Here is a 21,716-nt window from a genome sequence, read left to right as displayed (position 1 = left end):
TCCTGCTGAGGAAATCTTAGTGTGAAGTCTGTGTGTGAACAGTCCAAGAGAATATGAGCAGTACAGTTAGGCAGAGCCCCCTTTCTCCTGCGGCCCCGTCTCAGAGTGAAGCAGGAAGCAGAGAACTGCGCAGGCTGAAGGAAATGCTGCACAATGCGATGCATGCCTCACCCTGGCCAGGGGGGCGTGTTCAGTTTAATCACAATAGCGCTTTTGTCCAGTACCCTCGGCTGCGGATCTGAGTTATCGTGACTGTCTGGTCCATGTTGCTGAAATAAAAAAAAAAGAATACCAGACATGCCTCATTTTATTTCCCAAGGAACCCCTCGAGCCCAGATTGATTAGGTTCCCTCCCTTCCCCATGAGCTGACGAGGTCAGGGTTCTGAACGTCCAAATCTTTTTTAGTTTTGTGTAAAAATTGTAAAGAATGGAAATATTGTGGTAGGTTTGATATTTTGTATTCTAAATCTTAATAAGTTTAGATTTAGAAAAGATGTGTGAAGACAAGACGTGAGGGTTGTTGTTGTCCATTAAGGTAAAATACAGAAAAACCAACTTCAGTTAATTTTTTTTTACTGAAAATGTAATGTACTATATTCCTGAGCCAATCTCTGATTTTGCTACGTTTTGTATATGTACGACTGCGCACCAATTTTCAAACACTAAACGGCTGTGTATATAGATAATTTTTTTACATCCTTTTTTGTAGAATGTATTTTATGTTTTCTCAGTGTTATTTGTCTTGAAAGTGCAATTACTTTTTTTAAAAAGTTAAAATAAGAATAATTCTTTTGTCATTTGAAACAATAAAAAGATTGTTAACTAATGAATGCGACTTGAGTGTTTAGAAGTTTCTGGATCGAGTGAGTTGATTTAATGGTTTACTGGTGGCTGTGAGGGACCCCAATCTTCCAAGGACCCAGGAGAGAGCGAAATACTCCTATCCGGTATGATTCACTCATTTACATTACATTACATTTATTTGGCAGACGCTTGTATCCAAAGCAACATACAATAAGTGCATACCGACGGTCATCAGGCTAGCGTCAGACGTAAAATAATCACTGCACTGAGTCATTTCAGAGTCTTCAGAGATGTTTCTGATAACCAGGATGCCACATGTAAAAGGCGTTGTTTTTTTCCATACTGTAACAGTGTGAGCCAATGGGATGCAGCTGCGCTCACTCTAAAATCCTGTTGAAAACTGACTGCGTGAGATCCTCCGTAAGGCACAGCCTCATTGGTGTCCGTTATGGGCCTGTGAGTGCAGGGGGTGTCCGGAACGGGTCTGTGGATCTCCAGACGTGCCCTCAAGGTGTACTGGGTGGGTCCAAAGCCCAAGGCACTTCCTGAAACAAAAGGCCCACTTCCTGCCACGCGCAATGCAAACACACTCAATACATCACCGTGCACAACACACTTGCACTTACAGACAGCACATACTCTCTCAGACACAGTCAACACACAAATGCACAGACATGCTGGCTACAACTCGTTGAGTTTGTGGAGAAATGCAAATATGGAAAACTGAAGTGCAAGATGATGTAGACCTGACCCTTTCTCCTGATTTTACTGTGCGATACAGGACTCCTCTTCCTGTGCTGTGATTGTTGTCACAGGGTGGAGTTGAGAACAATCACGCAAACGCGCATCCCCAGGAAAGAGCTTGAAAGTATTACCCCCCTGAAAAAGAACCTCCCGCCGTTTTTAATTTGCTTTCTGACGCAGCCAAAGCCCTGTTACCAGGCCAGCGCTGACCTCAGAACAATGGGCCTCTCGACCTCCCAGCCTGAGCCAAGAGGAATTCTGGGAAAAAGAGCACTGGAGCCAATCAGAGAGCCTCCTAAACAGCATGTCAAACAGTGAGAAGGGCAGGGCGGTGAAGGGCGCGGGGGTGTGTTGGCTCTCTCTACTGAATGACCTCATTGCATAGCCGTTGGATCCCAAGATATCTTAATGTGGAGACACAGGGATTCAAACCTGCCTGGGATTCAAACCTGCAGCTTCCTGGGTACAGAAAACCAGCTTCATAACCACGGTGGTAACCCCCCCCCAGCCGAACTCCCCATGGTTCAACTGAAGTCACCACACCAGGTGTTCTGGGGATAAATCATTGGGTGAGCTGCACTGGCACCTTGTGGCGACAGTAAATGGTTACAGTGCGCTTTTTGACAGTGTAGTTCAGTCAAATTAGGGTTTAAATGAAAACACACAGCATGGTTAATCTCCAGGATCTTCAGGTCGGTTACCACTGGTATAGCTGTTGAGACCTTAGATCAGGGGTGCACAACTCTGGTCCTGGAGGGACGATCTGCGTACTGGTTTTCATTCCAACCAATGACCTTAGGTTTAGTTTTCTGACAGCTCTATAAACTACACTGGACCACTCCTGTTCTTGAGCACAATAAAATCTAGGATACAGCTGCAGTCTGTGGCTGTACCTGGTGCTTATAAAAATGGCAGATTACGATATGAGCGAGCTAATGAATTAAGACCAGGTGTTGGCACTGAATCCCGAAACGTATCGGCCCTTGTTCTGCACCCCTGCCACAGAACTAGAAAGGTGGATTTCTGGGTTGTTCAGAACATCCCGGCCATACATTGACTCCATGTGTTGTTTGTAGAGTCTGCCAGAACAACTACTGTACCCATTACTGAAATAAACAGGAGAGGCCTAATCTCCCAATTAGGACACCTGTTGGGATTGCATGCCCCTACTTCTACTGCTAAAGAAGCAATATCAAGATAAAAATGATAATAACGATGGGAAACATTTTGAAATTATGTTCAAAAGCATGGAAATTCTATTCCGAGACATTTATCTAAGTTATTTAGTGAGTGTTCATTGTTTTAGATTAGCAGATTATCATCCCATGATTTATCTGCACTGTGTCACAGTAAATCTCACAGTATGACTCCCCAGTAGAACATCTGGAATTAATAAAGAGGAGTCAATACTTTCATCCCTTCCAGAAATGCTGACTTTCATGAGTTCCCGGAGAAGTCATTTTTATGCAGCAGAAAAGGGGATTTGCCGCTCCACGCCTCACAGTTCAGACATTTGCATTTTAAAACCCAGCTTTTGAGGGTTTCAGTGTTTGTAGAAAGACACGTTTCCTTTGCGAAACCTTGGCTCGTTTCAAATGTTCAGAGCACGACGACAGGTCCAGCTGACATCTAAACCACCTCAAACCCAAGGTTTCTTCTCAAAATGTCCAGAGGGACGATGTTCTTTACAGGCAGGAGTACAGTGAATACACCCCAGGTAACTCTGGTAATGTACAGTGAAGAGTGCAATGCTGCTGGCCAGTGGACTACCTGAGGGGTGCAGAGATATGGCCTTCCCATGTGGAATGTTCTACGAGGTAGATTTCAGTTAAAGAGAATGGAGTCAGGGTCCTGATCGGCCATCTGCGCCATGTGCTTCAGAATGTCTTTCTTGGTGATGATCCCCAGCAGGCGCCTGCAAGGAGAGAGAGAGGGCATTATGACATCATAATCGTTACATCATCTCATTATTCCATCATTTTCATTCTGTCCTTAGCGCAACAACTTACACAGCCTTCACTTAACAGATGCAGTTCAGGTTAAGATTCACGTTCAGGGGCACAACAACCAAGCCCATTCAAACCTGCAACCTTACGAACTTGGTTTTTAATAACCATCCCACACTGCCTGTCCCGAAATGGGGAGTGGCAGGCACAGCCCAGAAGTCTGCCCAACGCGGTTCTCACCCGTTGTGAGTGACCAGACATTGCCTCAGGCCCAGTTTGCGGAAGATGTCCACCACGATGTCCATGGCGGTGAGGTCCGTCACCGTGAAGGGGCTGAGGTCCATGATACCCCGCAGTTTGAGGGGGGCGGAGCTGTCGGGCAATGGCGGGGGGGTGTACTCTGTGAAGAAGATTTTCGAGGCGCTCCCGACACCCTCCTGTCGCTTCCGTGCATTCTCTGGAGGGGGGAGGGGGTGGTGGAGGGTGGACGCAAGAGAGAAGCAGAGTAAAAGGGTGCTAATGATCTGTGATTACATTGAATTTGCAGCTATCTTAATATTTTGACAGTGCAGCAAATTGTAACACTTCTGTTAAACTGTACAGCCCCTTATTTTGCCATCTATTCGGCTGACTACTGTTAAAAAAGGTGGTGCTATTTTTATGAAATGTTTGACAACACACAGACACACACACACACACACACACTCATGCACACTCACACACACACACACACACACACATGCACACTCACACACTCACACATACACACACACTCACACACACACAATCACACACACACACACACACACTCACACACACACACACGCACACACTCACCGATGGAGATGACCAGGTCGCGGCGCAGGACGAAGCCCACCAGCCTCTGGGATTCGGGGGACGTGATGACGGGGAAGCCGCTGTAGGAGGTGCTGGCGATCAGCGCCTCGGCGTCGCCCACGGTAACGCCGTCCTGCGTCAGCACGGAGAGCGGCGGTTCCCCGCGCCGCGGCCGCATCACGCCCATGGCCAGCGTCTTGTGGCTGAACTCGCCCTTGGCCTCCAGGAAGGGGTAGCCGTTGAGCCGGATGTGCGCCACGTAGATCCCCTCGCGCTCCAGCGCGTCCGCCACCCACTTGCTGGTCATGGCCGCCGCCATCAGCGGCACGATGTACTCCAGGCCCCCCGTCAGCTCGAACATGATGACCACCAGCGACACAGTCATCCGCGTCACCCCCCCTGCCCAGCGGCCAGACGCAAGCACAGGGGAGCGCACGGGATGGGGGCAAGGAAGGGGGAGAGAGGAAGAAAGGACAGGACGAGAATTAAAAATGAGAAGCATTTTGGCTCAGTTGCCTCCTGTGCCGAATGGCCACAATGAAAGCTCGTAGCCTGACCACGCCCTCTGACTCCGCCTCTTGTGACCTCACCTCTATGACCCCACCCACTGCAACACAAGCATACACCCTATTCACTCTAATTCCATTTCATGCTGTCTGTCTTACCCAGACAGGCGGCCGCGCCCACCATGGCGTAGAGCCCCGGGGTGATGCAGTTGGCGCCCGGGCTGCACCAGCCCCGGAACAGCGCCCAATCATGATGGTAATACGCCAGCTGCTCCATGGCAACCCCCAGCAACCTCCCTGCTATCGCCCCGACCGCCATACTGGGAATGAACAGACCAGAGGGCACCTGAAAGAGAGAGGGAGGGAGAGAGGGAAAAAGAGGGAGAGCAAATTAGACACAAATAAAGCAAGAGGGAGAGGACATCCAATCTGTATCCGGAATCACTATGCTCTCCCTTGCATGGTTTGGTGCGTATAAACCAGTGAAACAGCTTCAATGGAAAAAATTTAAATGGTTTGCACTCAAAAATGAATTTCCCCAAATTTTGAAGCACATATTTATACAGTTTTTAATTGCTTACAAATACAGAACAGACATCTTGATATGGTATAATATGCACTTCAATATCTCAGAAAATTCATTCTTGAACGCAAACCATTTTTAAAAAAATTTTCCACTGCATTTCCAACACACGAAAACTCCAGAAGAAACTAGAAGCAGATCCCAAACCCGGGCCTGGGGTCCGAACCTTCATGCCGAAGGTGATGATGGTCATGAGTATCTTGAAGAGGAGGGCCAGGCAGAGCTCCAGCATGGCCATGGACAGGCTCCTGCTGGCCGGCCGGTCCCCCAGGGCGCCGGAGGACGGCTCGCCCGTGGCGTTGCCGAAGTCGCAGAGCTTGGACGCGTCCAGCCGGCTGCAGTCGTTGAAGAGCTCCGAGATCAGCCTGCTGGTGCTCATGCGGGTGAACTGATTGGGGAAGGCCAGCACCGCCGTCACCACGGTCACCAGCAGCACCTCCAGCACCGGGTAGCGGCCCAGCCGCGTGGTCTTGCGCCGCCGGCACCAGGCGATGTTGGCGCGGGTGAAGAGGGCCCCCCAGATGCCCCCGAAGATGCCCAGCAGGATGAAGGGCACCAGCTCCAGCAGGTGCCAGGGGCTGTGGAACTCCACGTAGAACAGCACCAGCCGGCTGTTCCCGAAGGGGTTGATGGAGCGCAGCGTGAAGGCGGCCACCAGGGCGGCGAAAAAGGAGCGCCACAGCGTCTTCAGCGGGAAGTAGTAGCTCACCTAGCAGGGGAGAGTGGGGGCTTTAGGCCTGGGATACTCAAATATGGCCCTCGGGGCCAGTAGTGCTGCTGCTTTTCATTCTTCCCCTCTAATCAGGACTGATTTAAACCAGGGACAGCAGGAGTTAAAGCTCTGTCCAATCAGTGGCATTAATCCATCAGATATCTATCATGTCAAAAGTAAAAGAGGGCCTGATTTGTGTATCCCAGCTTTCAGTTGCTCAAACTGCTGTCTATCTGAGAGAGGAAACTAGAATGAAAGAGGAATGCACCCCGATCTTCCTGCCCCATCTTTCTGGTGTCTAAAACAAATATTAAAAAACATTTTTGTTAAAACCACCACCACATCCCCAAATGCTGGACTGGGGTTCCTCAAGTCTGAATGAAACTAGCCCTGTTTGTCAGCAATATTGGATTCGCTAAAACACATCTGTGATTTAACTCATAAGGTCTTATGAATGGAGGCACCAAACCGGGCGTTTCGTCTGTTCTCAGACTCTGTGAGCTGCGGTGTCTGTAAAATATCCGACTGGATTAAACAGTGCCTGGGATGAGTCATCCAAGCTGACCAGATCATTTTCTCCGCTGACTGCAAAGCCCACGACCTGGCCATAACGCTACGACTCTTCGCCACAGAGGATGAAGTCATGTCTTGTGATGCATCCGCACAGTGAAGGACCGATACGACATCACAGCACGAAGAGAACTTACATTGACATACATTTACATATAAGTCCACTGGCCAAGTCCAAGCTCATTGCCTTGCATTTGCCTCCAAATGGTTTGAACTTTTAAAACATATTCAATTACCCATTTACACCTATTTTGTTCCTTCATATAGAAGAAGATCAGAATTGCGCCACATCAGGGCCTTTGAAAAACCCTCTTGAAATTTTTTATATTATTATATTTCCTACTTAATTAAATACTTTATTTTTTTCTAACTGCAGTGACAATAATGTTTTCATCATTATCTGTATACATACACACTCACACCACCATACATACTTTTGAAATTACAACATGTGTGTTGTTGTTTTTTTTTACTACTAATGCATAGTTAAATTGGTCACAGATGTTTGTGCTTTAGTTTAGTTTTTTACTTTCCGTGCAATGTGCGTGTGTTATAATTTAGGGAGGACAAATAGAGGAAGAAACAATGAGAAAAAGTGTGTTTGTGTGTCAGAATGAGTCTGCGTCAGTATGAGTGTGTGTGTGTGTGCGCATGTGAATGAGTGAGTGTGAATTTGTGTGTGAATGTATGTCATCATTAGGTCCATGTGTGGACCAGTGAGAGTATGTGCGAGTATATCAGTTTGTGTGAGAGCAGGCATGTGTAACAGTGAGGGTTTGTTTGAACGCTGAGACCACGCTGCTGACAGGCTACGGATGACTCACCTCCTCCAGACTGAATAACACCCCCCCGATCGGCGCGCCAAACGCCACGGACACCCCCGCTGCGGCCGCCGCAGACAGAACCTGGGACACAAACGAACACGCTAACGACGGACTGATACACAGCACATGGCCCGGGGAAACAGTGCCCTGCTCGCACCGTCAATGTGTCCATCATATGACATCACATCACATCCATACACGTTAGCATTTGCTCAATCTGCATACCGCTTAACTGTGAGAAAAAAACTTTGTACAGAATTGAACATCAAAACCAACTAAACAGCCATGGAAGCACAAACCAGCCAAAATGTTATCGTTAACTAGGTAGCACCTTAGTAGCACGCTGCCATAATGCAAATGATAGTATAATTTTGAATCTTGACTCATTTCCTTCTTGGGACTGCAAAATGTCCTGCCAAAAATTCAAATTGAAATGCTTTATTCGGTTTGCCAAACGTTTTCTTCACCTTCCTAGAACTATGCAGCCGAGAGTGAAAATGGAAATGCTATTATGTATTAGTGATTTCATATGCTTTGAGTGTGTTGCTCCAGTTCTGCGGAAATGTATTTGCACATATTAATACAAATGAGCCTGATACGGACGGGACTTCTGAGAAGGGGAAGTGCTGCTCAGTTTATAGCCCATAAACTAGTCTGTTAACTAAACTGTAAATGTTTTTATTGGCTGGCGAGCTCTCTATCATATGCGGTGATACACCAAGTCAAAGTCTCAAGTTATAATGAAGGCATTGCGAGGGGTACTTTGCTCTTCAATTTCTTGTTGCCATTTATTGCACATTTAATTCAGTATGTGGTTTAATAATAGTGAAGAAAAACACAGCAGCCTATACTGTTAGTTTACTTGTAGCTTATGCAGTCAATTTGTAGTCATTTCATTTGAGATATACAGGTGTAGATTAAATTGTAGTGTTGATTCCTGAAGTTTAACTAGCTGTTAATAAGCTGTATCAAGTGCCAACTTAACTGTGGCATCATATTAGACAAATGACTATGGATCAAGCAAGAGTAATGGATGAATGTTTTATTTTCAAGCAAAGACAAAATCAGTTGTGGGCCATATGTACAATAGTGGACAGTGCTGACTGATGCCTCGGATTTTTATCCCCCAGATAATTCTTTAGAAGCCACTGACTCCCATACACATTCACATCTCTAAAAGTTCCCAACATTTGGGGATGAACAATATAAATAAATTCAAGAAACCCACTAGTACTTTGTCTAGGAAACTCTGCTTACATGTGGCCTATTTTATTTAATATTCACACTGTCTCCACCCAGATTCTCATCGGGGCCTCCTCTTACACTGTCTCCCCCCACATTCTCACCCTCCCCTCACAATGGCTCCACCCACATTCTTACTGGGCCCTCCCCCCACACTGTCCCCACCCATATTCTCACAGTCTCCACCCACATTCTCACCCTCCCGTCACACTGGCTCCACCCACATTCTCACTGGTCCCTTCCTCTCACACTGGCTCCACCCACATTCTTACTGGGCCCTCCCCCCACACTGTCCCCACCCATATTCTCACAGTCTCCACCCACATTCTCACCCTCCCGTCACACTGGCTCCACCCACATTCTCACTGGCCCCTTCCTCTCACACTGGCTCCACCCACATTCTCACTGGCCCCTCCCCCCACACTGGCTCCACCCACATTATCACTGGCCCCTCCCCCCACACTGGCTCCACCCACATTCTCACTGGCCCCTCCCCCCACACTGTCTCCACCCACATTCTCACGGGCTCACCTCTCGACGCTTTGCCTCGTTTGTGCGATATTTGGTGAAGAGGTGGCAGAGGATGTTGCCGCAGCAGCAGGCCACATGCACCAGGGGGCCCTCCTTGCCCAGGCTGAGCCCGGATGACACGGCCAGCACCAGGGTGATGGTCTTAATCACCAAGGTCCACTTGCCCAGGTAGCCGCGGATGATGAATCCGCTCAAAATGGTTTTGATCTGGGGGAAGACGCAGAGAAATGCTAAATAAGTCAAAGCTCACAAGCCCACTGCTAATCCATGAGCTCAGCAGGGAGATGAGTGATGAAGAACCTGCCATCAAGGGTCAAGCTTCTACGGACACAACACCAGCCGACAGTGTTTTTTAGTTTTTGCTTTATTTTTTGGAAGAGAAGTAGACCACTGTCTGTTTTGTGCATGTGTGTTTGTGTGTGTGTGTGTGATTCCATGTTTGTGAGTGATTGCGTTCGTGTGTGTGTGTGTGTGGTTGCGTGCGTGTATGATTCCGTGCATGTGTGTGCGTGTGATTGCGTGCATTTGTGTGTGGGTGTGTGTGTGAGAGAGTATGCATGTCTGTGTGTGTGTGTGAGATTCTGTGCGTGTGTGTGTGTGTGTGTGTGTGTGTGTGTGTGTGGTTGCGGGCGTGTGTATATGATTCTGTGCATGTGTGTGGGTGTGTGTGTGAGATTCCGTGCGTGTGTGTGTGTGTGTGGTTGCGTGTGCGTGTATATTATTCTGTGCATGTGTGTGGGTGTGTGTGTGAGAGAGCATGCATGTCTGTGTGTGTGTGTGTGAGATTCCATGCATGTGTGTGTGTGTGTGTGTGTGTGTGAATGTGTGCATTTGGGAGTGTCGGTTACCTCTGGGATTCCAGACGCACAGGCGTAGGGGGCGAAGGATCTGACCAGTGACACAGCCAGGAAGGAGAAGAGCAGCGCCCAGCACACATACACCAGGTAGTTCACAATGTAGGCAAAGGGCCCCTGGTGGAAACAGAGGGAACTGCATTCTAAAGACACTGAGCAGGAGATGCAGCAATACAGGGGCCATGCAAAGAGATACAATAGTAACAAAGAGGGGTGGTATTCATTCGCCCCATTCTGTTACTATTCATCATAACCATCCCCTCCACCAGTAGTGAGCTAGTGCTGATAAATATCATTCTGATCATAAAATTGAAATTTTTAAAGCATTAATAGGAATGAGCATCAGACTAAGTAGCACTGACGAAAATCGACATCCGATTAACATACTGATGAATTCAACCAACAGGAAACAAGACCAGGTCAAAACCTAGTATATGGCTGGACCGGCCGACCAACGGTGTGACGTCATAACTCGGCCAACCAATGGTGTCACTTCATCACTCACTCAGTCACAGACAAAATAAAGGACAGACGTAGACAGACAGTCCCAGCGGAGCGCGGTGTGAGGTCAGAGGCCCGTCCGGACGGGGAGACCCACCGCGGCGGTTCCGGTGATGAGCTCGGCCCAGCTCTTCCACTGCGGGCAGCGGTCACGCTCCTGGAAGGTGGTCTCATTGGAGGCCCAGCAGCAGTGCTCCTGGTTGAACCAGAACCCATCCAGACACACGCCCTCCTTCAGGTCCGTCATCCAGTGCGCCGAGATGTCGATGCCACCGGCCAGCGCACCTGCAGGGGTCCGGCCACACCGTAAGCAGACCCGAAAACCCAGGCCCCAAAGCAAGATGGAGAGTCTACAAATCTTGGTCTTTTCTTCAATTGGCTAATTTTAAGTCGCTCTGGATAAGCGTGGCAGCTAAATCCCTCAAACGTAAATGTAAATGTCACAAGCACAACCTTCCCACCCTCCCTCCAGACAAAAGCAAAAGTGAAATCACAGACCGCCTCTCTCCTATGGCCCAAGTAGGGCCATTCACCAACCGGCTTAGTTTCTCACAGACCCTCTTCCCCCTCTGCCAGAGTCAGCTTCCGCTCCCTCACCAAGCAACAGTCCCCGCCTGATGTGCATTCGATATCCATGCAATAGAAGAAGTGGCCGGGGTTTCACAATAAAAATAAAAAACTGGACCAGCCCTCGCCTCTCTTCCCCCTTAATGTCTCCCTGTCACGGGTAGGCTGGCATATGCAGGCCTACCCCCTGGTTAGATACATTAATCGGGAGTGGTTAATTTCCGCAATCTACTCCCTTCCCACCAACCCACTCCCCCCCCCCCCCCCACCTCGAGGCCTTCAGCAGCATCAGAGAGACCACCACGTCAGATGCTCTGACACCCGCCCTTTCCCAAGAGATCTCGGACCTCTTGGCAAAAGGCGCCGTCTCCATAGTGATGCAGACAGGCAGAGAGAGTTTTGTTCTCTTTGCTTCTTCGTCCCCAAAAAGGACAGCAGAATGAGACTGATTCTGGAGCAAGGAGCTTGGAACTGTGATGTAATTAAATGGCCATTTCAGACACTCACTCACAAGCGATGACTTCTCTCAGTGTGTACTAGTGAATAGACTGTATATATCGACCTGACAGACCCCGCACAGCACACACTGTGATTCACACCATGGTGGCATGACATCACAGGAATAATCTACGAAGGCAGGGCAAAAGATGCTACCATGTGGCAGTTGTTTGAGTCTTATTCAGTCTGTCATTGGCTAAAATCCAGTTCCCATACAGTGTCAATCAATTCTGTTTTTATATTTGTAGAACAAAGGTTACCTATGTAACCAAATGTTTTTGCTTGTATATTTTCTCAGGCTGCTAATGTATAAGCAACCCAAGAGACCTATCCCTGCTGACCTGAGATCAGTTCTGCCCCCACAATCTCAACCCTGTCTCTCATCTCTACAGACCTGAGATGCTTCCCCACTAAGACCAAGCCCAGGTCCTTTATCCACTGCCCAGACATCAGTACTGCCCTCTACTGACCGCAATGCACCTCCGATGCACTGTCTGTACTGACCTGACATCAATCCAACAAGCAGCACGACCAGCCAGCCAGAGAAGGCATCACTGATGCTTATGATCCACGCACAGACCGACTCCTTCCTTCTACCGGCAATCTGCAGATAGACAGGTAAAAAAAACAATGAAACTCAAGAATAATAATAGCAATCATCATCATCATCATCACCATCATCATCATCATCAACAACAACAACAACATCAACAACAGATCAGGCCAGTGGAGCTATGAAAATGTTGCTCTGTTAAATAAGCCAATAATGGTTAAAATCATGTCCAGAGAGTTCCAGAGAGGCAGTGTTTCTGTGTAGAAGACCCACCAGTTTGTCTCCATCACATGACTCAGCGATTTCAACGAGTATTCCAACTGTTATCCCCCTGGGGTCCCCGAAGGCACTCTAACCACACAGTCAACTGAATAATTATACAAATGAGTGCCAAATTGTGAACTTGTGTGAAAAAAAACTAAAGGTGACCTAAAATAGTCAGGGTAAAATGAAGTAAAGTGAACAAATGTCAAATGCGCATGACAAGAAGTCTTTGAGCAAACAAGTGCAACACAACTCAGCTGGTGTACTGCACACAAACTCGATTTCATTCATTTTTTGCACACTTTAACTTTAACAATAAATCATGCGTAAAAGATAACAACAGATTGCCAATTAATAACATTTAAATAATGAAGGTCAGGCGTCGACACCAAGGGGGAATCGTCTGTTAGCAGGGAAAAAGACGGCCTTGAATGGCAGCTGGATGTTGTTCAGCTACACTCTTAAGTATAAATTTTCCACATGGAGAAAGTGGATAATCCTAAAATGCATACATTTTTAAGCAAACATGTAATATGTGCACGTATGACTGCATGCAGAAATGGTAGTGGAGCAATGCTGGTGGGTTGGTGGGAAGCGGGGGCCAGATGACGCAGCTGTTGTATTGTGCTGCAGGTAACATTCAAAGTACGTCAGTTTTTATCCCAGGTTTGAGGAAACGTTGTGCTGGCAGATGTCAAGCCATTGTTGAATTTGGAGACAGTTCTTGTTAATAACTGAAAATGGAGTCTGGTTGGCGTGAACCGTTGGTTTGAAAGACCTGATGTTAGAATTCATAAATCCTGCAATATACTTGAGCAGCTCTCAAATTAATATTGTGCACTGGCTCAGCAGACGTACAGCACAGGCAAACAATAAACTCACGACTTCTTCGTCTCAAATGTTGACTGATGTTGACACACCAGTGTCACTTGTCAATCACTGTTTGTGCCAAATTAGTGGAGAGTTCTTTATCAACGTAGATGATCGGGGGTGGTTCAGTCAGGGTAATCATTTGACACAATCGACGAAAAGGCTATCGACCTCTCGCTGGCAGAGGACTGAAGCACATGGAATAAATTATTAATGAGGGGTTCCATTTGTAGAGTAATGTGGGGTTCAATGTGTAGGGGCAGTCTCAGTGTGGAGTTCTATGTGTAGGGGCAGTCTCAATGTGGAGTTCTATGTGTAGGGGCAGTCTCAATGTGGAGTTCTATGTGTAGAGTCAGTGTGGGATTCTGTGTGTAGGGGCAGTTTCAGTGTGGGGTTCCATGTATGGGGGTAGTTTCAGTGTGGGGTCCCATGTGTAGGTGCAGTTTCAACGTGGGGTCCCATGTTTAGGGGCAGTTTCAGTGTGGGATTCTATGTGTAGTGGCAGTTTCAACGGAGGGTCCCATGTGTAGGGGCGATAGGAGAACAGCGTTACGGCAGGTTTCGGATGTAGGGGCGCAGTGCTGGGACGGCTTCCCGGTGTAGGGCAGCTGGAGTTTGGGTTCACCTCTCTATGCCGGTCCCGGTCCTTGCATTTCTCGCGCACCCAGTCGATGGTGTTGAAGTCCTCGTACGTGCCCACCCCCGGCGCAGGCTCATCCGGCAAGTCCACCGTCTTAGGCGCACCGTTTGCCGCCCTCTCACCCCCCTCAGGGGTATTATGCCCTGAGAGAGAACGTGAGGGGGAGGAAGACGAAGAACAGAGGCGAGGGAGATAGGGAGAGGATAAATAGGTCATAAAGCCCTTGTTTAACTGCCATGTTTTGTAAACACCCAGTGGCTTACAGGAAAATAGGGTGACTAAGACTATTGAGAATGTGTCCCCTGATTCTACAAACAATGTGATAAAACTCGTGAATAACATTGAAAGTAAAAAAAAGTCATTAAAAACATTGATTTGATAACTCAACAGAAAATAGAAAATGGCCAGTGGACACTCAGAGTCTGATATAAAAGAACAGAGTCAAAAGTAGACCAACTATAACAGGCCACAGTGCAGAGACTTTGACCCTGCTGATAAACCTACCTGGGAAGCTTGCTTCAGATCTCTCTGCAGCCCACAATAAAAAAGGCTCAGTGAACCTTCCACAGATACCCAGATACCATATCCAGAACTCGTTTCACCAAACCAGGGCAACAATGTCTTTCTTTCACTGGAAAAACCTCAGCCAATCCCCTTTTATCAGCCAATCTCAGCTAGCTTCACAAGCTAATAATGAAAGCCAGGACAGGTGACAATCAGAGTTAATATCTGACATTTTGAGAAGGACTTTAAAAAACAAAGAAAAACTCATGGTGGGAAAAACCGGAGACATACTTCCTGACCAGAAGAACAAACTGAACAGAACATTTATACACGAAACACAGACCGGGCGAAAGCCCACCATTTTTAAAAGGTGACTGGTTGACAAAAGATGCTGTGAAGGCCCCATACAGTATGTCTACCATTTTCTGTCTTTAAATTATTTTGTGTTCGCTATTTTTAACAGACAAGACAATACAGACAGTGGCATACGGTACATATACGGACATGCAAAAACTGGAAGAACATGTGACTAACCCCTTTAACAGCCTATATCAACACTGACACAATTCTGGGACCAAAGACACAAGAAACAGGCTATGCGGAAGTTAACTGTGAAAACAATCATTCACTAGCGTTTACCCCTCACCCCGACTACAATTTCACTCATTCTGGAGTTCGTCAGTTCAGAAGTTTGAACATCCCCCACAAATGAATTCCATGCTATGTCATTTTTTGGTCAAACTGAACATAGACGGTTGCAGTTGCCTCTCACACCCCACATACAAAACACTGAGCAGAGATTTCTGGGTCTGTCCTGATCTTGGATGGTTTCATCTACCAAAAAATATTTAATGATATCAATGGTACCAGTTTATTTAAACTCCAGGCAGGGGTATAGGTAGTGATTGAAAACAGGCATATTATTTTGGGCAGTATACTAATTTTGATAACATTGCTCTTTTTAATCGAGTGTAAGGGTTAGATCTATGCTATTATTCAGGACCAATGCTTTAGGATTGGACCACAGTAGTTCAGCTCGTATATGCTTCTATGTTACAGTCATCTACTATGCCAAAGTTGTTAAAACCATATATTGACTGTTCTAAAAGTTTGCTCTGTTTGTAATTTCTGTGAATGACTTCAGTCAGGGGAAGTAGGCTATTTTACTTTTAACAACATTTACTTTGTAACAAGAGAGCTCCATATGTGTTCAGAAGTGACTCCAATTTGGAAAGGGATTCAGTTGGTCGGAGCAGCATGGTGGTGCACTGGATAGCACTGTTGCCTCACAGCAAGATGGTCCTGGGCTCGATTCCCAGCCAGGATCTTTCTGCGTCGAGTCTGGGTCTAATGCCCTCATGGGTTTCCTCCCACTGCCCAAAGACATGCAGGTTAGCCTAACTGCTAAGTCTAAATTGCCCGTAGGTGTGAGTGTGTGAACCCCAAATCCCAATTCACACCCCCTCTGACTTCAGGCGCACTTAATTATAAGTGGCGCTTATGTAAGGGTCATTCACAAGCCAGGGCAATGCATCGAGGCGACAGGGAACATAAAAAGCAGCAGTTTGTGGGATGCCCTCTTAGTCTCCTCTGGCGACCCAGATCGGAAATTTACAAGGAATTAATTATTATCTATAATAAATCATCACTACTTATAACAGCAGGATACAGTGAGGTACTTTGACCTACCACATTTGCATTCCAAACAATGATTACCGTAATTTAGATTGGTGTTATCAGTACACTTTAATCTATGAAATTTGCACCATTTGAGACAACACAAGACAATGCAGCGATGGCCATGATGATGGTCTTTTGAAGAGATATGGCATGGCAGCAAATTTACATTTGAATGTGGTTGGTTCTGCCATGCTTTAATGACTTCTGGTAACAGCATTAAGCAATGCAATGCCTGCTGGGTCAGCACTCGCTTTTAAGCCAGCACTTTAATTTCCTCATTATTTAAGGTGCATCGGAGGGCCAAACAGCCATTACCCCTTGCTGAAATTTGCCTCACTTAGTTCTGGGACAACAGTTGTACAAGACAGCAACTACCGTGAACGTACAAAATGAGTGTAAGTATGTAGTCAGAGTAATTAGGTGATTGATTGGGACTGAGTGCCCTGGGATGGATTGAGGACCTGTATACCTGCCTGTTGCCCAGTGCATGCTGGGATATGCTTCAGCACCGACAACCCCCCACCTCCATGCCATAGATTCAGCTGTGTCAGTCAGAAAGGGAGCCATTCGCACATAACAACAGCTTAGGAGATGACTGGCCGAACAGAAAACCTCGCTCACCAGGGTCTGATCTATTGGTCTCTGTCAAGGGATCAATAACAATAACTAGGTCAAAAAGGAGGGGCTTAAGGGGCAACCCAGCCCACTTCATCTGAAAAGAAAAACCATCTGACATCATATGATTGATACTAATTCCACTTTTGTATAAGCAAAGTACATCACTGGAACTTGGGTAGGCTTATCTCATATCAGAATGTCAACCTGGCCAGTGCCGTTAGTTTGAAAGCCTGACGGGCTACTAGGTGTGGAACTGCCTCCTAAGCATTGTGATTATTTACACTAACAATCTGAAATCAAACTGTTGCAGTACAAAGTCAGGACAATTCCAGAGAATAAAATACAGAATACAGCTTTCTGTTACTCTGGAACAAAAAAAACTGGCTTCTCTACAGAAACGTAGACTATGATAACTTAAAGTGTGTGAGCTGTGAGGTGAGCTGTTTTTCATTTTTGTAGTGGATTTTTTAAGTCCTTGGCTACCTGCCAGTTAAGACACAATTATTTTCCAAGAAAAATGATTAACAACAAGCCACATGTAAATAGAATAAAATACATTTAAAAAAGAGCACTTGATAAAGAACTCCTCGGTTGCCACAGGCAGGGGATGGACTTGTTTGACTAGTTACACTGGGGGGAAAGCAGGTAACTCAGCAGAGGACAGCATGCGCAAAAATGAGAAAATGCACTCAAATGAGCAGAGAAAGAAACTAAATGCAGACAAGGCTTACAAATGTACAGAAAGGAAGTTTAATTCACATCAAGGAACCACATAGACAGCAAACACAGAAATATTATTCAAATACACTCAGAGAATGCAAATGCAGAAAAGCATTATAACCCTGGACAAAGCATCCAGCGCCTTTGTTTCACACATACAGCCTGGCTGAGGGAATCATTGTCATGCACTGTCCCTCTCTCCCAGTCACTCTTCCTCTCTTTATATACAACTATGACAGTGATGTCATCAACAGCATCATGGTTATAGGTGGTCATTGGCTGGCAGGATAACACCAGTATTAAGCTCTGAGGGCAAGGGTGAGATTCTGTTAACAACAAGGACTCAATTTCCCTCACAATGCAAAGCACTATTTATGCACAGCCTTTATTAAATTTTTTTTTATTTGAGCCTGTTCTTCATCACCATTTCCCATTCCTAGTAACTCTTCATCTACAGCATCCATTCCAATCCTGGAGACTCAGAAGTAGTGCTAGCCTTCTCTGATGCTAGTGAATCCAGTCACCTGGTTTGTTGTGACTATAATTTGACAACCAATCACACTTGGAGGAGGGGCTATTTTGTCTGTTACAGACAGACGGCACATTGCCAATAGAGATCACTAAAGAAAGGGAGAAAAAAGATGAAGAAGATGAAAGAAGGAAATATCATGTGCTGGTTCCCTCTGCGAGGAACTACTCCTGCCTGATACTGAGTTTAACAAGGAGAGAGTTACACCAACTCCGTCATCATTTTAGATATCGTTTTTAATAATATCTTGTGATTATTTGTCTGTTAATGACTATTCTCAGCGTATTTAACATTGTTAATTAATTATCTTCCATGGTCTGAGTTGCAACTTTTGTGCAATAGGCCTATTTCACAAGATGGCGACCAAAACCGGATGTAGGGATACTTTGTTTCCGGTTACCGTTGCTACGGACGCAAGTCCATTTCTGACTGCGAAAAATTGAGCCTAAACAGCGACGTGTGTTCTCACAGTCCCTGATAGCTCTGCCAACGTTCACTGTCCGATGTTATCCGCATTGTCGAAGCATTGCCAGTGAACGTTAAGTGGTCTAAACTGGACAAGGGCTATAAATTCTTTTTTGAGAAGTTTATATTCGGTTATGAAGGTAAGTATAACGTTAGCTCTGGTTCACCAGAAAGCTAAATAGCTAGCTTGCTAACCACATCAAGTTAGCCGATTAAAGAGATGTTGCACTTCGACATAACACATACTTTTCTGGAGGCGACTCCATTGTGTTTTCGTATAGTGAAGCAACATCTGCTGCCCGTTAACAGCGTCTCTGTTCCTCTCGGTTGTCCCGAAAATGAATGAATAGGGAGCCTGACAACTGTGAGGAAAAGCGATTCTGTTAACCGAGAGGACTGTGAGAACACACGTCGCTGTTTAGGCTCAATTTTTCGCTGTCAGAAATGGACTTGCGTCCGTAGCAACGGTAACCGGAAACAAAGTATCCGGTTTGGTCGCCATCTTGTAAAATAGGCCTATGGGTCCCATATTCTGCAAGACTCATGCATATAAGACAGATGGACGGGTACTGAATTGATCTAGTATTCAAAATAACTATATTCTATAAGAAGCCTCATAGCCTTCCCCTAGGACATGAATACTTAAATCTGGACCTCAAATTTAAATCCTCTGGGTAATTAACTGAACAATTACTCCCAGTGATTATCAGACTATAGACTCCCAGCTAAAGGGAGGGCGGGAAACCAGCAGTTCTTGGACCTAGAGGGCAGTGATTTGAGTAACAGGCCACAGGGAAAATAATCTTACACCCTCTCCACAGTGGCCAACTCTTCTGTGTCCACAATGCTCTTCATCTTACGAAAGATGTTACACATTTAGTAGAATTTGCAGCAGTTATTCTTGAATGTTTTTTTCAAGAACTCAAATAAATAATCTACAGCAATTTAAATCTCCTGAAATTACTGGGCATGCACAGCTGTCCATCATAGATGGATGCTATTGTACAGGTCCATCTATCGCACTCTAACACACCATGTCCTCCCATGCTCCAGCCTCTCACCGAGAGTTCTCAACAGAACAGATCTGGGAGGGTGACAGGGCTGCTGTTTAGTTCTGATCAGGGAACACTTCTCAGGTTGGACTTTACTGGGGTTATAAAAGTAAAAACAAAACATTCAGCCAACGGATGAGTCACAGGTTAAAATGTAATAAACCAGCACCAATAAGAAAAAGACCTGCCACAAATAACATAAAGCTGTCCTTCCATGCCATCTTAGAACAGAAGAATTTAATCATTTAGAGACAAAAAGTTTTTAAAGATTCAAGAGTATCTAGAAAACCAGGGCTGAGGTGAATCGGTCAAGGGTGGGATTGGAGATAGTGGGGTTTGGGTAACCTAAGTATAAACTCAAGGAAAAACTCCACATAGGCCACAAGAGACAGACATTCATTCTTGGTGCATTTGAAAAGCGTCTGACCAACATGATCAAACAATCTCGATTGACTCAGATATAATCTAATATGGAATAAGCTAAAATCTAATGAGTTTCTGTGAAAGAAAATTATTTCTTTCACAGAGAGCCAGAAATTTGGAAAATGAACTCCTCACACAAATTACAAGCATTAACAGTAGGCAATGTAGGCAAACAGTTCTAAATTTCACGTGCAGAACAGTCTACTTGTTCGGTTTGTCCTTTGTAATTAACCCGCTGTTACCTGTGACAGAGTCGAGGTGTATCGGCGGTGAGTCGTCGGTGCATGAACAATCCAGTGTAACGCCGGTGATTTCCACCGTATCCGTGTCGCAGGTGCTGTCCGGGTCGCCACAATACCCAGGGTTATTCATCCTGGCTCTAGAAAAACACCATTTTAGGCCTAAGTAGTTCCTGGTTTGCTGACACGACGTACAGCGCGGCTTACAAGTAAGTTTATATGATATGTTAATTATGATGTATAACGAGCTACTTTTTTTTTTCTTTTGTTTTTTTTACATGTTATCTGCGGACACTAATCATGTCACACTTAAAGAAAAAATTAGCCAACCGAGCTGAACCAACGCTTAATCATTGTTAAATGGAACGTTTATAACGAATATACATAACATTTACTGACTATCGAAATGCAAAATTAAAGCTCTTACTTGTTTCATTTCATGTAACTATTTAATTGCCTGCAAGTGTTTTCATAGATAGGCAAATAATATTCCGCTATTCGTCAGTCGTTGTAGATGAGAAATGCGCAAAAATATAGCTTAGTTTACCTTGTTCAACCTGTACCAAACGCGCACGACCCGAGTTGTATTCATCTATCGCTAATTACACAGCAAGAAACAAAGCCTATTCATTTGGTTAAATTTTACTCAAGTCAACGCTCTAGCACACCTTAGTGGGAGTAGCCTTATGTTAGATAACACTACCAGATTATTACTGCATTCTGCTTCATGGTATCGTTGTGCTCCATGCGGCTAACATCACTTTTTTTGTCTTGGTCACTGCGCATGCATTCGTTTACCTGCGTACCTGGCTGGCATATTCAGCCAAGCCAGAAGCGGCGCAGGAATGTGCGGGGCCGGGGGCGGGGGGGGTTGTCCAAAAATGTAATAACAGAAAGAAACCTACGTACCTACTCGCTTGGTATGTCTATGTACGGACTTCATGAACTAAAATTATGGCCCATGACTCACGATAACACGATAATGAAAAGCAATAATGTTGACGCGAGGAAAGGATTCACAACAGCGGACAAGAAAAAACGGCAGAACTGACAAGTTGAACAGTTAGTGTATATCGCGACTGGCCCCTGGTGGACATTTCTGGCTTACATGTGGCACGTGCGAACACATTTCTCCAGTCTCTTGCATGTTTTTACACCATATTTTTCCAGTTTCATTGGAGCTGAACTGAATGTTGATCTGGATTGAGCACGTGTTGTTGTCTGCTTTGAATGTTGTATCTGAAAGCAATACCTTGTTGGAAATTGGGGCTAACTGTGGAGGTGTAGCTTCATGGAAAACTTCCATATTTCCCTTTTATTTTTACACCCACTATGTTCTTACAGTATGTTCACAGTCCATGTATATCCTCCCCTTGTTATATTTATTTAAGTTAATACTATTACACTTACTGATTATAAATGGGCCTCTGTGCCTTCTT

The 21,716-nt window shown here is 45.7% G+C and overlaps 1 protein-coding gene across 7 annotated transcripts; it reads right to left on the bottom strand.

Annotated features, from left to right (window-relative positions):
• Window positions 1-2,782: 2,782 nt before the first annotated feature.
• On the bottom strand, window positions 2,783-21,284 carry LOC118234982 (H(+)/Cl(-) exchange transporter 5-like). Of its 7 annotated transcripts, none has more exons than XM_035431904.1 (13): window positions 21,187-21,284; window positions 20,281-20,417; window positions 14,033-14,190; window positions 12,225-12,324; window positions 10,753-10,940; window positions 10,149-10,271; window positions 9,301-9,507; window positions 7,528-7,608; window positions 5,588-6,130; window positions 4,998-5,184; window positions 4,333-4,731; window positions 3,736-3,952; window positions 2,783-3,464 (listed from the first exon to the last, which is right to left on the bottom strand). In XM_035431904.1, exons 2-13 carry the CDS (start codon window positions 20,408-20,410, stop codon window positions 3,374-3,376), a joined length of 2,424 nt encoding a protein of 807 aa, XP_035287795.1. In that variant the 5' UTR covers window positions 20,411-20,417; window positions 21,187-21,284; the 3' UTR covers window positions 2,783-3,373. The 7 variants fall into 7 exon arrangements, with proteins under 7 accessions (XP_035287795.1, XP_035287796.1, XP_035287793.1 ...); XM_035431905.1 differs by lacking the exon at window positions 21,187-21,284 and adding an exon at window positions 21,076-21,093; XM_035431902.1 differs by lacking the exon at window positions 21,187-21,284 and adding an exon at window positions 20,981-21,060.
• Between the last annotated feature and the right edge of the window lie 432 nt (window positions 21,285-21,716).

Source organism: Anguilla anguilla, chromosome 9 (assembly GCF_013347855.1).
Source record: "Anguilla anguilla isolate fAngAng1 chromosome 9, fAngAng1.pri, whole genome shotgun sequence".
Lineage (NCBI taxonomy): Eukaryota > Metazoa > Chordata > Actinopteri > Anguilliformes > Anguillidae > Anguilla > Anguilla anguilla.
The sequence above is the reverse complement of the archived record's forward strand: the minus strand, read 5'-3'. Positions and strand labels throughout refer to the sequence as shown.